The 17,151-nt window shown below is 37.3% G+C and overlaps 1 protein-coding gene across 5 annotated transcripts in view; it reads left to right on the top strand.

Annotated features, from left to right (window-relative positions):
* Positions 1-17,151, top strand: part of AEBP2 (AE binding protein 2) — a 67,377-nt gene that overhangs the window by 12,814 nt on the left and 37,412 nt on the right. For 4 of the 5 annotated variants that reach the window (XM_020890899.2, XM_070453718.1, XM_070453719.1 and 1 more), the window contains exon 2: positions 11,647-11,854. In XM_020890899.2, the coding sequence (XP_020746558.1) occupies positions 11,647-11,854 (208 nt within the window). Of the gene's footprint in view, positions 1-7,239; positions 7,317-11,646; positions 11,855-17,151 lie in introns of those variants that run through there. The other variant, XM_070453716.1, reaches the window with a different exon arrangement.

Genomic DNA, 17,151 nt, shown 5'->3' on the forward strand with positions numbered 1-17,151 from the left:
TCCCTGGAGCAAGTATTTTGGAGTTGAATTTTACACTGATATTGTTAGGTTCATGGGCTACAATCTAAATTTGGGACAAGGTCTATGTGAGAACAGTGTAGCTTTCTATGACTGACCTTGGGTTAATTTTTTTATGAAGCTAATTGACTTCTAGAAATCAAATTTAATACATCATCTTGTTAGTGAAACCATCTGTTCAAATGAGGCAGATTACATGTAGATGCTAAATATTTGTGTATGTATGCACTGGAGATACAAAAGCAAAGAAATAGTTTCCTGTGGGTGCACACCAGCTGAAACTGTCACCTTATCTTGATGTGTAATATAGGCAACATTTCAATATTTCTGAAATCAGTAATTGATACATTTTTCCTTCATATAAATGTAACAGATTGTTTGGCATTAGTGCTTTGGATAAGTCACATAATTTTTGTGTCTCTTCTATCTGCTCAGTCTTTTTGCTCAGCTTTTATCTGTAAGATGAGGCTACTCATACTTGAATATTAGTAAATAGTGATTACCTCATGTGGTTGTTGTAAGCATTACATGAGTTAATACACATCAGGCATTGTTCCAGTTACTAGGGCTGCATGACAAGCAACTCCAGCATTTAGTGGTTTTAAAACACTATTTTGTTTACACATCTCCTGTCTGAGCAGGGCTTGACATGATTAGATCATTCCTGCTCTGCTTGGTGTCAGCTTGGAGCAGCATAGAGTCTGGGGACACCAGTCCCCAGAAAGTTCGCTCATGAACCTGTCCCATATGTGGGGCCTGGACCGAGAAGACCAAACAGCTGGAGCTGGAACAGCTGGGGCTCTGGCACCTCTAGCCCTGTGTACTTTCTTCCTGGGATCTCTTTAGCATCGTGGCTTCAGGAGAGCCAGATTTCTCTACTGGGTGAGTGTGGTTCAGGGCTCCCACGCTGTGTCCCAAGAGCTAGATTGCCTTTGATGACCCAGCCTAGGAAGTTCTGCACTGTCACTTCTACAAGAGTATTAGGCTTGCTGAGATTCAGAGGAGGTAGGCTAGACACCGCACCCCTCAATCCCTCATTTCTTGATGCCATGCTGTAAGAAGAGGATGTGGGAAGGTGTGAGCATGGGGTGGACATCTTTGGAAAAATACAGTCTGACACAAGTGCACAGAACAACGCAGGGCATATAGTAGTACTTGGTCACTGTGGTGATAAAGAGTGGGAAGTCGTCTAAAATTAGTAGAGCCTTACTTTTGTGAGACACATTTTGATACAGTAAGTTTCATAGTCCCCTTTTTCCTTAGGATAAAGTTATAAAATGTAATAGGCAGGCACTTCATAGTTTTCTTAAAGCACCTATTACTTTTAACTGGTTCAGTTTTAGCTTTTAATTCTGTCAATTCCTGCAATAAAGAGCAGGGCACGAAATGAGAGTCTCTTCCAACGAAAGGCAGTGAGGAGTGGTGTTAATAACTGAAGTAAAGACGTCATATCTTAAAGTTGTGTAACATCAGGCACACAACTTCATACTTAGCAAAAATACAGGATTGTCATTGACTGACCAGCAATGGAAGAGTTTGACATCAATAAGGACTACCATTTCCTCCATATATATTCCTTAGTTTGCCTAAAATAGGAAATATGGTCTTTGTTTTAATTAAGTAAATTAATTAAAATCCATTTATTTGAATTAAAAATAAAAGATTATCTTAAATATTTTGTACTTTTTTCTCCATTTATTTTTATTAGTTGGAGGCTAATTACTTTACAATATTGTAGTGGTTTTTGTCATACATTGACATGAATCAGTCATGGATTTACGTGTATTCCCCATCCCGATCCCCCCTCCCGCCTCCCTCTCCGCCCGATCCCTCTGGCTCTTCCCAGTGCACCAGGCCTGAGCACTTGTCTCATGCATCCAACCTGGGCTGGTGTTCTGTTTCACCCTAGATATTATACATGTTTCAATGCTGTTCTCTCAGGACATCGCACCCTCGCCTTCTCCCACAGAGTCCAAAAATCTGTTCTGTACATCTGTGTCCCTTTTTCTGTTTTGCGTATAGGGTTATCGTTACCATCTTTCTAAATTCCATATATATGTGTTAGTATACTGTAATGGTCTTTATCTTTCTGGCTTACTTCACTCTGTATAATGGGCTCCAGTTTCATCCATCTCATTAGAACTGATTCAAATGAATTCTTTTTAATGGCTGAGTAATATTCCATGGTGTATATGTACCACAGCTTCCTTGTCCATTCGTCTGCTGATGGGCATCTAGGTAGCTTCCATGTCCTGGCTATTATAAACAGTGCTGCAATGAACATTGGGGTGCACGTGTCTCTTTCAGATCTGGTTTCCTCGGTGTGTATGCCCAGAAGTGGGATTGCTGGGTCATATGGCAGTTCTATTTCCAGTTTTTTAAGAAATCTCCACACTGTTTTCCATAGTGGCTGTACTAGTTTGCATTCCCACCAACAGTGTAAGAGGGTTCCCTTTTCTCCACACCCTCTCCAGCATTTATTGCTTGTAGACTTTTGGATAGCAGCCATCCTGACTGGCGTGTAATGGTACCTCATTGTGGTTTGATTTGCATTTCTCTGATAATGAGTGATGTTGAGCATCTTTTCATGTGTTTGGTAGCCATCTGTATGTCTTCTTTGGAGAAATGTCTGTTTAGTTCTTTGGCCCATTTGATTGGGTCATTTATTTTTCTGGAATTGAGCTGCAGGAGCTGCTTGTATATTTTTGAGATTAATCCTTTGTCTGTTGCTTCGTTTGCTATTATTTTCTCCCATTCTGAGGGCTGTCTTTTCACCTTGCTTATAGTTTCCTTTGTTGTGCAAAAGCTTTTAAGTTTCATTAGGTCCCATTTGTTTATTTTTGCTTTTATTTCCAATATTCTGGGATGTGGGTCATAGAGGATCCTGCTGTGATTTATGTCGGAGAGTGTTTTGCCTATGTTCTCCTCTAGGAGTTTTATAGTTTCTGGTCTTACATTTAGATCTTTAATCCATTTTGAGTTTATTTTTGTGTATGGTGTTAGAAGTTGTGCTAGTTTCATTCTTTTACAAGTGGCTGGCCAGTTTTCCCAGCACCACTTGTTAAAGAGGTTGTCTTTTTTCCATCTATATCCTTGTCTCCTTTGTCGAATATAAGGTGTCCGTAGGTATGTGGATTTATCTCTGGGCTTTCTCTTCTGTTCCATTGGTCTACATTTCTGTCTTTGTGCCAGTACCATACTGTCTTGATGACTGTGGCTTTGTAGTAGAGTTTGAAGTCAGGCAGGTTGATTCCTTCGGTTCCATTCTTCTTTCTCAAGGTTACTTTGGCTATTCGAGGTTTTTTGTATTTCCACGCAAATTGTGAAATTATTTGTTCTAGTTCTGTGAAAAATTAATCACTTTATTTGAATTAAAAATAAAATTAAAAATAAATTAAAATGAATTAAAAATAAAAGATTATCTTAAATATTTTGTACTGTTTTGAATTTTAATTTTAATACTTTGATTACAGGTATGGGGTAGACAGAGTAATCTTTGTAGTTGTGAGTGGCAGTTTTATTATGGATGAAAGTAGCATCATTTAACGAAATAATAGCTTACCTCGTTATATGATTAGATAAGGAATTCCCTGTGTGTAGTTACGTTTACCTACAATTTGATAATTACTTAGAAAGCTAATTTCTATCCAAAGTTTATTACCAATAACAAAATTAAACAAAGTTTATAATTTTTGTCCCTGTTTTAAGTGTTCCTTAGAGTAATAGAATTTTTGTCTAACTCGTCACTTGCTTCAGTCCATATGGGGAACAATATTTCATTCTTTAAAAATTACATTTATAGAATAAAAGTTAAAATTACAGAATATTTCTTTTGTAATAATTCAGATGCAGTCAGTGAGGTGAAGACATCCTAAAGATTATGTATTTTCACTTATAGAACAAAAATAAAACAACCTTGATCCTTAGAGATTAAGGGGGTTCTTTTGTGGAACTTCCATGAGTAACTTCCAAATCTTGAAGAAAGTGGCTGGATGCCTTGATCCTTCTGTTTTCCTCCTCCATTTTTTTAAGTTTATGACATTCGATCTGTATATAATAGAGCTCAGTGGTTTTTAACCTTTTAATATAAAAGTAGTTTGACAGTTTTGAGGTCTGTTACAGATTTTTATTTGGAACCCCAATGCATAAGATATATTAAAATGGTGTTTTGTAACTATTTTTTGTAAGTTCAAAAATTTAACAATTTGTCAAGTCAGTTAAAATAGGAAAGCTTTTTGAGATGAGCTTAAATTTCATGTGAGGTTTGTGGGTGATACAAGTTTATGTCAGTTTTTAGCATCCAGTTTTTTTCTTACTCTGTTTTGGCTGCATAGCTGTGAAAATGTGACTTGTGGACAAGGGCACTTTGTCTTTAGCCTCCATTTACACTTTAATTCTCCTGGCAGAGAGCTGTGAAAGGGAATTGCCAATAGGGAAATCTTGTTTGGAAGACACTATTAGTTAGTGGTTGGTCTTAATAGTCTTTACTTCATATCACAAATACAACAGTGATCAGAATCTTAAATTTAAACAATAAAAAATATTGTTTCATGACAGCTCTTTGATTTGTTACCAGCCACCTGGCTAGTCCTCTAGCAGAAGAGAGCATTTAGCAAGTAATTGAGTCTTGGGGAGACATTTAATTGGGTAAAGCATAAAATGTGTGATTCACAGACCTAACTTTTATCAGAGTGGACAAGTGGAGGCCTAAGTTAGGGTTGGAGGAGCACCAGTGCAGAGCTGCAACTTTGCTAATCAATGTTATAGGAAATTCTGAAATTCCTATATTTTAGTTTTTTTATAACAAGAATAAAATACATTTGATTTCATGTTATACACTTACATATCATGTTATACATTTGATATATGTATCAAGTGTGTGTGTGTGTGTGTATATAATCATAATGACACCTCATCCTCAACTCTCTTGTAAAGTTACACATTTCAGTAGTCTAGAAAGAGGAGAAGGACCCAAATTTAATAAGGAAAATTCCTACCCCAGATGAGTTTCCTCACAGATAACTGGAAAGAAAACTGCAGATAAGACTGCCCCCATCCATGTGACCTCAAACTGAATTTCAGGTTCAGCAGTTAACCCTAGAATAAAATCAGGATATTCCAGGTCAGAAACATACTGTTTCCAGTCTATTTCAGAGAGACCTTTAAACTTTGCTTTAAATACAGTCTGGATCAGTGGTTCTCAAACATTTTGCTCTTAAGGACCTTTTTGCTTTCTTAAGTATGGAGAAATACAAATTATATCTCAGTAAAGCTGTCAAAAAAGTTATTGAAGAAACCAAAGAGCTTGTTTATGTAGATTACAGTTACCACTATCACAGAATCAAAAATCAAAACTGAGAACATTAAAAACATTTGTTAATTTTAAAATAAACAAAAGTAAGGTTTTTTTAAATAAAAATCTTCTTTCCAGTTAAAAAAAAGGAGAGTGACATTGTTTTATGCCTAACGTCTGGCTGAACAACTATTTCTCATGTCTGCTTCTGCATTCAGCCTGATGCAGTGAAGTGATTTGGTTGAGCCATATGAAGAAAATCTGGCTTCATGCAGATACTTAGTTGGAAAATGAAGTATTTTAATAGACTTTTTAAGTTAATTGTGTGGCTATTTGATAATTTGCCAGAACTTAACAGGTACAGTTCGTTTGTTTTTTAAGAGACTATTTGCAGTGTAGAATCTGAAACCATGTCAATGAACTTCTCTTACTCTGTTACTTTAAGACCACTGTCTCATCCTTCTCCATAATGATAAGGTAGCATCCATGTATTACTTCCTCTGCTCCTGTATCTTGTCATTTAGCAAGCTGATCTTCTCAGTATTGACAGCCCTATTGGCAGTGGTCTTGTCTACCAAACATATTTTGCTTGGAAGTAGTTTGAGTTATCAGAGAAGAGGCTATTCTTATATATATGTGTGAGTTGGCCCTTGAATTTCCAAAGGAAACAATTTTCATAAAATCCATGTGAGTCTGATCTGCCAGATAGTTTCTTAACAGGGCCCATGGGAAAAAAAGAAAAAAGGGAATGTTGTCATGTTAAAAATAGATTTGTAGAAGTGAAGTGAAGTGAAAGTTGCTCAGTCGTGTCCTGACTCTTTGCAACTCTGAACTGTAGCTCACCAGGCTCCTCTTTCCATGGGGATTCTTCAGGCAAGAATATTGGGGTAGGTTGTCATGCCCTCCTCCAGCTTATCTTCCCAACCCAGGGATTGAACCCAGGTCTCCTGCATTGCAGGCAGATTCTTTACCATCTGAGCCGCCAGGGAAGCCCCAAAATGGCTTATGCCCGTCCCTAAATATTGCCTAGGAATCTTGAGTAATATGTGTGTTTTAACTTAAGGATTTCGCTTGTCATGATGTATGTGTGCTTGCTTTAGCTTACTATTCTACAGTATGAGACAGTTCCTTAGTTGGGTCAGTCTCAGTTGGGTAATAATAATGAAAGAGATCTTTTAGAGTCTTGCTACTTAAAATGTTGTAGCAGCATCATCAACAAGTAGGCTCTTGTTAAAAACACAGTATGTCAGGCCTTACCCCAAACCCACTGAATCAGAATCTGCAGTTAATAAGATCACAGATGTTCATAGACATTTTAGTTTGAAAAGCACTGCTTTAAGTTACTGAAACTATCTGAATAGAGTGACTGCTTTTTCTGGCTCAGGTTTTCTTCCATATCCCAGGCTGCTTTTGTTCACATCTTATAGAATCAGTAAGTGTTTATTGGGAAGGAGAACTGACAGAAAGAGAGATTTTAATATATGCTTGAACTTAGACAGAAGATTAGGTGGAAGTAGAAAGTCAGTTTTTAGTTCTGATCATATTGTTATACTATAGGAAGAAGGACACTGCTTTCTATGAAATCTGTATCTATCCTGTCAAGATTATAAATTACTTAGGATTTGTCTCCTTTGCTCTCCTGAATAAAAACTGTTGTCTTTATCAGTCTTGAGACTGGAGGGAACCGCCGATTCTGGCGTGAATCTGGGACCAGAAGAGAGCCTAGAGATTTAGGATTGGACTCTTTCTAGCAGTTGGAGGTGCCAAGCAGGGGTCATGTGGCAGGACTCTACTTTGTCCTGTTGGGCCACGGGAGCCTTTGTGGGGATGCCGCCCAAGTGTAGAGTGTCTCTCAGTCTTTCAGGGCAGAGGACGTGCCCTTTGCCTCCTGCACCATTGCATTTGCAGCTTGTTGCCAATGGTAGACAGAGTTCATTTGCTTTAATACCCGCAGTATGCCCTCCTTTCGTGAGGATCGGTATCCACATGAAATACTGGTTTTCAAGTGAGTAATACTGCATGTTGAACAATATTTAACTGTTTCTTAGTGTTCATGGCTATTTGGACTCAGAAGGCTTTCCTTCTGGGGTGAAGTGAAGTTCGTAAGCAAAACACGTTATGCGCTGCGTAGATGGACTCTACTGCTAGTTGGATTCATCACAAGGGTGTGGGTCTCTTGATCTTGCTCTACTTTGTTCAATTGAAAGAAAATTAACTTGGTTTCATTTTCAGCTAATTTTTTGGACTTTCAAGTAAAAGCAGTGGAGATACGTGGTTAAAATAACACAGAAGTGTATTTACGGTTAAAGTCTGTCTTGCTTCTCCCACCCGCTGCAACATAGACAGCACTTTGTGTATCCTTGAAAAGAGGTTTGCCTTTTGGGGGTGGCTGTATCTCTGTGTCTCCCTCCAGTTAGGTATGCAAAGTGGAACTGTACTTCCCTGCACTTCTGTGGCTCTTTTTTTTTTTTTAACTTGGAGGTTGTACCATAGTAGGCCATGTAGATTTATCTCTTTTCTAAGGTGGTTTTATAAATTGAGTGTGATGGATTGCTCATTTAAAACTATTATTTATTTGCCTTTGGAGTTAATCAGTATGGTTTATGAAAGTATGAACTTTACAGGGAAAATGTTTTAAAATACATGAAGCAAGTGGCAAGGAAAATCAGTAACCATTTTGCTATTAAGGGCCCCATACTTGGAATTTCTGGGGCTCAAGTAAAAATTTGTATTTCAGTATAAACCATACTTACGGTTTATTCCTGCAGAAACAATATATAAATAAAATTTCATATATTCAAGAGTTGATTCACATTTGAGAGTTTTCTAGAGATTATGGAGTTTTAGAATGAAGTGTTAGAGCTGAAATTTAGAATCTGTAGATAGACTGGGAGATATTTAGACAGATGAACTTAAATACGTGAATATCCCTTAAAGAGAAATCTTGAGCCATTTTTCCTATCTTTTTGAAAATCTTTATTTATTTGGCTGTGCCATGTCTTAGTTGCGGCATTAGGGGATCTAGTCCACACATTGGGAGTGTGGGCTCTTAACCACTGGACCACTAGAGAAGTTCCTATTTTTCATATCTGAAGCTTCCTAAAAACATTTTTGTTATCTTTGAAAACTGAATGCATTTGATTTTAGACAATGCTGCTGCTGCTGCTGCTCAGTCGCTTCAGTCGTGTCCGACTCTGTGCGGCCCCGTAGACGGCAGCCCACCAGGCTCCCCCGTCCCTGGGATTCTCCAGGCAAGAACACTGGAGTGGGTTGCCATTTCCTTCTCCAGTTCGTGAAAGTGAAAAGTGAAAGTGAAGTCGCTCAGTTGTGTCCGACTCTGTGACCCCATGGACTGTAGCCCACCAGGCTCCTCCATCCATGGGATTTTCCAGGCAAGAGTACTGGAGTGGGGTGGATTTTAGACAGTGTATAAGTAAAATTTCAGATGTTCAAGAATTGATTCACATTTGAGAGTTTTCTAGAGATTATGGAGTTTTAGAATGGAGTGTTAGAGTTGAAATTTAGAATCTGTAGGTTGACTGGAAAATAGCCAGAAGGACTTCAGTTCAGTTCAGTAGCTCAGTCGTGTCCAACTCTTTGTGACCCCATGGACTGCAGCACTCCAGGCCTCCCTGTCCATCACCAACTCCCGGAGTTTACTCAGACTTATGTCCATTGAGTCGGTGATGCCATCCAACCATCTCATCCTCTGTTGTCCCCTTCTTCTCCTGCCCCCAATCTTTCCCAGCATCAGGGTCTTTTCCAGTGAGTCAGCTCTTCACATCAGGTGGCCAATGTATTGGCGTTTCAGCTTCAACATCAGTCCTTCCAATGAACACCCAGGACTGATCTCCTTTAGGATGGACTGGTTGGATCTCCTTGCAGTCCAAGGGACTCTCAAGAGTCTTCTCCAGCACCACAGTTCAAAAGCATCCATTCTTCGGTACTCAGCTTTCTTTATAGTCCAACTCTCACATCCATACATGATTACTGGAAAAACCATAGCCTTGACTAGATGGACCTTTGTTGGTAAAGTAATGTCTCTGCCTTTTAATATTCTGTCTAGGTTGGTCATAACTTCTTCCAAGGAGCAGAAGGACTTAAGTATGTGAATATCCTTTAAAGAGAAGTCTGAGACATTATTAAGCTTATTTAAGAAGTTCAAATTCAATTTAAGTCTTAGGTGTGAACAAATAAGGTTGCAGTGGTTAAAGGTTAATATTCTTACTTTTAGAAGGGATGTGCTGAAATAATTGTGGTTGAAGTATCATGTTTGCAACCTGTGGATGATTGAGAAAGACAAATTATATATAGCAAACAGGACAGTGTTAATTATTGAGTTCAGATTTAATTATTTTTATTGAGGTATAGTTGATGGTACACTATTATATATTTCAGGTGTGCAGCACAGTGATTAATAGTTTTTAAAAGTTATGAAGATATCCTCTGCCTGCCTTTTGTTTGTAGAAAAAACTTTAGCCAAAGAAAAAGTTTAAGCAGAAATGTGAAAATGCAGAAACAACGGAAAACAGAGAACACCAAATAATGTAGTTTGTATGCATAGTCAAGGACCTTTAGTTCCTTCTCAAGGGCTGTAGGTAGTCCTCTGAGCCATATCCTGTGAGCAGTCTTACAGATACTCAAACCCCCACCAGGTAGAGAAGTTAACTTACGTGATGACCTGACTGTAGCCCTGACATAAGCTGCCACAATTCTGACAACTGGCCTCAGGAAATGGAAACAAACGGACGCTGGAACCAAACCGAACTATCCTTAAAACAATCAAGATGACTCTGATCAGACCACAGATGACCAATTTCTGTATGACTGTCAGAGCTGACTGTATTGGTTCTACATGTAACCCCCTCCCTCAGCCTATCAAAGCTCTTGCCCACTGATGGTCATTGAAAGGTGTCGACCTTTTGGACAGGTTCCCTCCCACTCACGCCCCGCCCCGCCCCATCCCACCCCCATCCAAAAGAAAGCAAACGACTTTCCACCAGCCTGGCCTCTTTAACGATTGCTTTTGAGCAGCGAGCAGAGCATCTGGGCCCCACTTTTGATTACAGTTATATTCCATTTATTAGTTATAAAATATTCCCTGTGTTGTATATGCTTGTTTCTCCTAGCCTGTTTGTTTTATACACAGTAGCTTGTACCTTTTAATCCGCCCCCCCCCCCCCCCCCCCTTGCCTTTACTTCCCCACTACCTGCTCCCTACTGGTAACCATGAGTTTGTAGTCTGTATCTGAGTTCAGGTTTAGATATACTTTTTTGTGTTTTTGAAATTTTCTGTAATAAAAACTTAGTGGAATGGGGAAGCATGCCCCTTAAAAGTTAATGTGAATTGTATAATTTTCTTGTACTTAAATTAAGTACAAGCAGTTATGGCTTTTAAGAGGTTTTAAAGTCTGAAGCATTCTTACTGTTGATCCTTCTGTGATTGATGCTACTTCCATATAATTTCTCTATTGAGACAATATGAAGAAAGGAAATAAAGTGAATTGCTTGTAAGATGAAGGCAAAATGTGTTAAAAATTTTTTGTGATGTGAAATTTTTTAACATTAAAAATTACTTTTATTAAAGACTTTTATTACTAATATTTTTTAGTAAATAAAAAGATTACTAGTACATAGTACTTTGTTTATTAAATAAAAAGTATAAAAGGGTTTGAGGTCCATAGGACTTTGAAAAAAATTGAGAGCCAGCAAAGTACTTTTTGGACTTTGGTAAAACAGAGAAACTTTTCTTGCACTTAGTTCTCTCTCTTGCTTTTTTTATTAAGAGGGAAAATACAGCAAAATTTCCCAACTGCTTTGAGATGGAAAGAGGTAGGATGTGATAGCACTTGTGTTCTCAGATTAGTGAATGGAAGAAAAGATCAACAAGTGATTTGCAACACTGTAAAGATAATCTTTTGATTCTAAATTGTTTGAAGCTGGAAACTTTATTATTTTATCATGTTTCTTAGAACTCTAGAAGGGGTGGAATGTGGTGAGCTCTGTGTGTGTGTGGTTTGGTTTGTTTTCTGTGGGGTATGGTGTTGGGGACTTTATGTCTGCCAAAAGTTGCTTAAATTATTCCATGGCTGGTTTGAGGTACTAGTTTTTCTTTGCCTTGATTTGCAATTTATTGCAAATAATATTTATTTGAAATTTAGTTTTAGAGAACAATTATTTGAAACTAAATAATTTTAAAGCATGTTTTCTGGTGGAAAATATGGTTCATATGCTTTATGGGGCAGAATGTCAAGTGGTAATCTTAATTATTTATAAGATCATATTCGTGTTAGTGAACTTCTAGGAATAACACAGCCTTTTTTCTTCTTTTGTAGCATAAGCAGTACTATAATGGATGTAGACAGCACAATTTCCAGTGGGCGTTCAACTCCAGCAATGATGAATGGACAAGGAAGCACTACTTCTTCAAGCAAAAATATTGCCTATAATTGTTGTTGGGACCAGTGCCAGGCTTGCTTCACCTCTAGTCCAGATCTGGCAGATCACATCCGTTCCATACATGTAGATGGTCAGCGAGGAGGGGTTGGTTTTGTCATTTCTTTTTTTCACTCCCTGTTTTTATTAGTTTTATTAATTTGTATTTGCTAGTTAGGCTTTATTTTTTTTTAAGTAATTTTGAAGAATTTTTATTTTTCAAATGTTTTATTTTTTCAAGTGTTTTTTCCCTTTTATTTACTTTCCACATATTTGATTGAATCAAATAGAACATATTATGCAATGGATTTTAATTTGCTCTTAGGTGTATTTGAAGAAATTAGACTTTTTAAAATATGGTGGGAGTATTGTAAATGAATACTTGTGTATTTCAAGGTTCTGATGTTTCGAGTTGAAGGCTTTTAAGAATTGGCACTCTTAGGGATTTCTGTTGTTAGAGTGGTCTTAAATTGTCCCTGATGCTGAAATTAACTGGAGAAACTATTGGTATCAGGATTAGTATATACAGTCCTGTTAAATGGCTATCTGTACTCATTATTTGTGATTATTGATCATCTTTCCCGGGTCTTGTCAGAGCTCACATGGTATTGATCTGTAAACTTTTAGGAATCCATTTAATTGTGTCAGTTCATGTAATTTTTATTGAATAGTAAGTAAAGAGCTAAAGCAAATTAGGTGAGTCACAGCATCATGGACCAAAATATTTGTAAAATTGATAGCATAATACATACTTTTCAACTTTATCTAGATTTTTGTCTTGAATAGTTAACTATTCTTAGTATGTTTTCTAGAAATTAGTGTCACATTTTTAAGTACAGATAATTTATTAGGTCACACACTGCCTATCATTGTGGTATCACTATTGAGATACACTGATACTAAGGTGATTAAAATCTTAAGTAAGTGGGTAACTGTTTCCAAGGTAGTATTAATATTTAGATTGTATTATTGATCTTTTTTTAAAAAGTGTGCAGCCATAATAGGGACTCCTAACATTTTTACCAATGGTATTGCATTTGAAATTTCTTTTAAAAATATTTACTGTTATCACAATATGTTACAATGTTTCAGCAGTCTTTCAGTTACTTAAGTGAACATTTGTCTCATTATTAGATTTAATACATATGGGGTCTGTGTAGATATCAGAGGGTGTATTAACACATTATTGACTGGGGGATTTTTGCAAAAACTAACCTGTATGGTTGGCAATGGGTTATGTAAGTGAATATTGAAACATTCTGGTCAATAACATTTGGGTAACAAAAGACATCTCTGGTCAATAAGTTGCTAATGATCTGTGCCCATTATATGGTATTTTCACTGCATAACCCACTCAGTGGTTACGCTGCTTTGGTAACAGTCTTTATTTCCCCCTCGTGTATATCCCTTGGTTTCTTGGTCACTACAGAGTTGCCTTTTGTGAACCAGTGATTGGGGTCACTTGTTATATACCACCAGGGCAGTCTTGTGAACCATGGCATGATGCTTTATAGTCACTTGACTTGGCAACTCCGTGCAGGATCCCGGCTCTGCAGGCATGATCTCCTAGTAGTAATAGGAGACTTTCACATTTCTAAGTCTTGATCCTGCAAGTTGAGTTGGCACACAGCCTTTGTGAGAATGTTTTCAGCCTTTGACAGATTTGTAGAAAAAATGGAGTTACGGACTAAATGTGTAATGTAATCACTGCACCTGCATGTATCTTGCTGATATTACAGAGCCAGGCGTGAAGCTTTGGTATTTCTACCTTAAACTTGTTGAAACGGAAACCCCCCATGTCATTTCTTGAATGCTTATTCATAAAATTACTTTATTACAAATAATAAGATTCTCTGGCTAATTTTAAGAGTAATTCTGTTTTGACTTAAGAAAGGAGTTCTGATCTTTGAAGGACAATAGTTGCTAAACTACAGACTTAAAGGCTCAGCTAAATGAAGAAAATACATTTCATTACATTCCCATTATTTCTGCATACCAGTCTTTGATGTATAGACTTAAGCTTTCAGAGTGAAAGTTTGAATGAGAATTTGAAAACTTGATGTGTTGTGTGCTCAGTCGCTTCAGTCGTGTCTGACTCTCTGCAGCCCCATGGAGTGTAGCCTGGCAGGCTCCTCTGTCCATAGGATTCTCCAGGCAAGGCTATTGGAGTGGGTTGCCATGCCCTCTAGGGGATCTTCCTGACCCAGGGATTGAACCTACATCTCTGTCTCCTGCTTTGCAAGCAGATTCTTTACCACTGAGCCACCAGAGAAGCCCAAAACTTTATTACTACTAGATAATTTAGGAAATCTCAATCTGGTTTGTGCTTTAAAATAGAGTAGTTATGTTATGGCCATACCACCCTGAACACGCCTGATTTCAACTACAGTTGAGTAAGTTGTTGGTTTTTTTTAAATGACCTCTTTGAAGGGAAATTAAAAAAAAAATCATTTGCATTGTTTTTAAGTGTGCACCTCAGTGGCATTGTTAAGTACAGTCACGTTGCTCTTCAGTGACTCCAATCCCTCTCCATAACTCTTTCATCGTCCCAAACTGAAATCTGTACATATTAAATAACACCCCCAATCCTCCCTTCTGCTAACCCCTAGTAACCGTGCTCCTACTTTCTGTCTTTAAATTTGACTAGTCTCGCTATCTCCTGTATAGTGGAAAACAGCTGATTTTGATGACATTTTTAAAGAGTTCTTAATTCTCTTCTTTCTACCCCAAATGTGAAACTGTCACAGTGGAACAGAAACAAATGAGGAAAGTTATTGGCAACTCTAGAGGATTTTATGTTTCTAATTACTGAAAGATGACAGTTCTTCTGGAGCAGTAAGTTAGTAAGATCTACATCCTGTATTAATTCCTGTTCTTTTTCTCATCCAACTCTGCTGTTCACCCTGGGAGAACTGAAACAGCTTAGTAACTTCTTTACCTGCCTTAAGCTATTTATGTTGCCATGTCATGTGGACTTTAATTGTGTTTGGAGGCTGAAGGCAAGTGGAATTTTAAGGTTTCCTGACCTTTTCAAAGTGGGTGGATACTTAATCCTATAGTAAAAGTTAAACTTATCATTTAAGCACCTTTTTTTTTTTTTAATATACCTTTTAAAAAAAGGTCAGAAAAGTACTTTCTTCTCTAAAAAATAAAGACAAGCAAGAAAAACTTAGTCTTTTTTTGTTCAGTAAAACCAAATTGTGTTCTTGGGTTCATACTTCCATGCATGACTGGATTTTAGAAACTAGACCGAGCTATTTTGCTAGTCAAATTTGGAAGACCTGTGTCCTCTTATTACACACGTAAGTCTTGGTAGGATGGGAACTTCATCTTGTAGGATTTCAGTGGTTCAGTAAGATCCATTAGTGTACTGTTTTTGTTTTTTTCCTTGTCTTAACTATTTCTCACTTTAAAAACAGTTGCCAGAAAGAAATCTGTTTTTCAGGGGTGCTCTTACACGTGTTATTTTTATTAAGTTTACTTTTGTATATGTTCTTTGGTGTGCTTGAGGCAAGAGGGCCAGAGGGATATTTTGGGGGAGGTGATGACAGGGTATTTCTAGTTGGAGAGTTGAATGAGTTACCTTGATGTTACATAAAATTAGGCTTGTAGACTCTCATGGTTACATTGAATGCTGCTAGGAAATGGGGTCAATCTTAGGGAGGTCAGTTTGAGTTTTGATTGCCAGTCTGATATTACTAGATTCTGAACACAACATGAAATTGGGCATATCTTTTGCAATAAATGAGAGATGTTTTTTCCTTGTATTGTGAGAGCTTACTGAATAGTTGACCTCTGTTTATTAAATATCTTTTAACAGAGGAAATTGAAAATGTTAACACATTTAATGTGGCTAAAAATTACAGAATACAAAATTATAGCCTTCATCTTGAAAGAGTAGACTGATTAGAGACAAAATAATTAGATGTAAAAAACATTTACTTCTCTTTTATATGTTCACATTTTGTGAAAAACTGAGCTAATTTTTTTCTAAGAGTTTAAAGGAACCCTGAGATCATCCATTCAACCCCTTCCTGACTTTATTTTAGATTGTCTGTCTCTTATTTAATATAAAATCTTTTTGTATCATTTTACTACAGAAGGAATCTAATTATTTAGTAAAAGTAGGCTTTTTTCAGTCCCTTTGAGGATGTAAATTATATTGCTTACTGGCTCTATTTATAGTATTAGGCTGATTTTACTTTACCAGTAGTAACAGAATTTTCCTTATACATGCTTATTAGACTTTGTTAGGTTGTGTTCTCTTATTTTGCAGTGAGTCTTTAAATTTACTTAATTTTTTTATGGATTCATTTATGCACTTCATGTGTGATATGTTGGTAACCAGGTGTAAGTGCATTTATCTTTACTGTCACACAGTCCATTATAGGTGTAAAGCATGTGGTGGTATTATTGTTTAGTCTCTCAGTTGTGTCTGACTCTTGTGACCCCATAGACTGTAGCCCGCCAGGCTCCTCTGTCCGTGGCATTTCCCAGGCAAGAATACTGGAGTGGGTTGCCATTTCCTTCTCCAGGGGATCATCCTGACCCCAGGGGTTGAACTCAGGTCTCCTGCATTGCAGGAGATTCTTTACCATCTTAGCTACCAGGGAAGCCCATGCATACATTCAGATAAATACGCTAGTTCAGGAAAATTGACCAAAGTAAGGGAGACTAGGACTATCCTTGGTTTGTACAAACTTCTTCATTTTAGGCCTTTTGGAGGAGACCCCTGATGGTAAAGCTGACCTGTCTGACAGTAATGAGCAAGGTTTTCTAGAGGAGTTCTTAGCAGAAAGCCTGAACCTCCCTCTAACACTGAAATTTTAGACCTCTACATCTTACAAGTGAGGTCATTATAAATCTGAAGTTAGTAATAGAAAAATATTCTTTTAATGGCCGTGTGCTGTTTTTTTTCCTTGGACAGTCTGGCAGAAGAAGATTTGCAGCAGTTATTTTGAGAAGGGACCTCCAGTGTCTAATATAAACCCAAGTTTTCTGTTAACTAATCCTGAGAGAAAATATTATCTTGCATTTTTGTTGTGTTCTGGACTTACAACAAGTGTGTACTCATAGCATCTATTTGGTGACAAAAGAAATAGAGACTTAAATTAGTGGTTCTTTGAAGATTGTGTAGCTGCAAAATATGAAAGGGCTGGATAGATTTTAGGTTGTTTAGTTTTGTTCTGTTTGTTACCTCTAATACAACCTGTTTTAACTAAGCCAGTTTATCATGAAAGACTGGACTATGCACTTCAGTGTTCTGATTAACATAGATCTTAATTCATTTTAAGATAGTTTAGAGGAACCATGTCAGATTTTGTTCTTGAATAATTCCATTCATATTGAGCTCCTGTAATGTTTGGTTCTCAGTGTTAATTTCTAGAATGAGAAAGTTTCTAAAA

Source organism: Odocoileus virginianus, chromosome 23 (genome assembly GCF_023699985.2).
Source record: "Odocoileus virginianus isolate 20LAN1187 ecotype Illinois chromosome 23, Ovbor_1.2, whole genome shotgun sequence".
In the NCBI taxonomy this organism is placed as follows: Eukaryota; Metazoa; Chordata; class Mammalia; order Artiodactyla; family Cervidae; genus Odocoileus; species Odocoileus virginianus.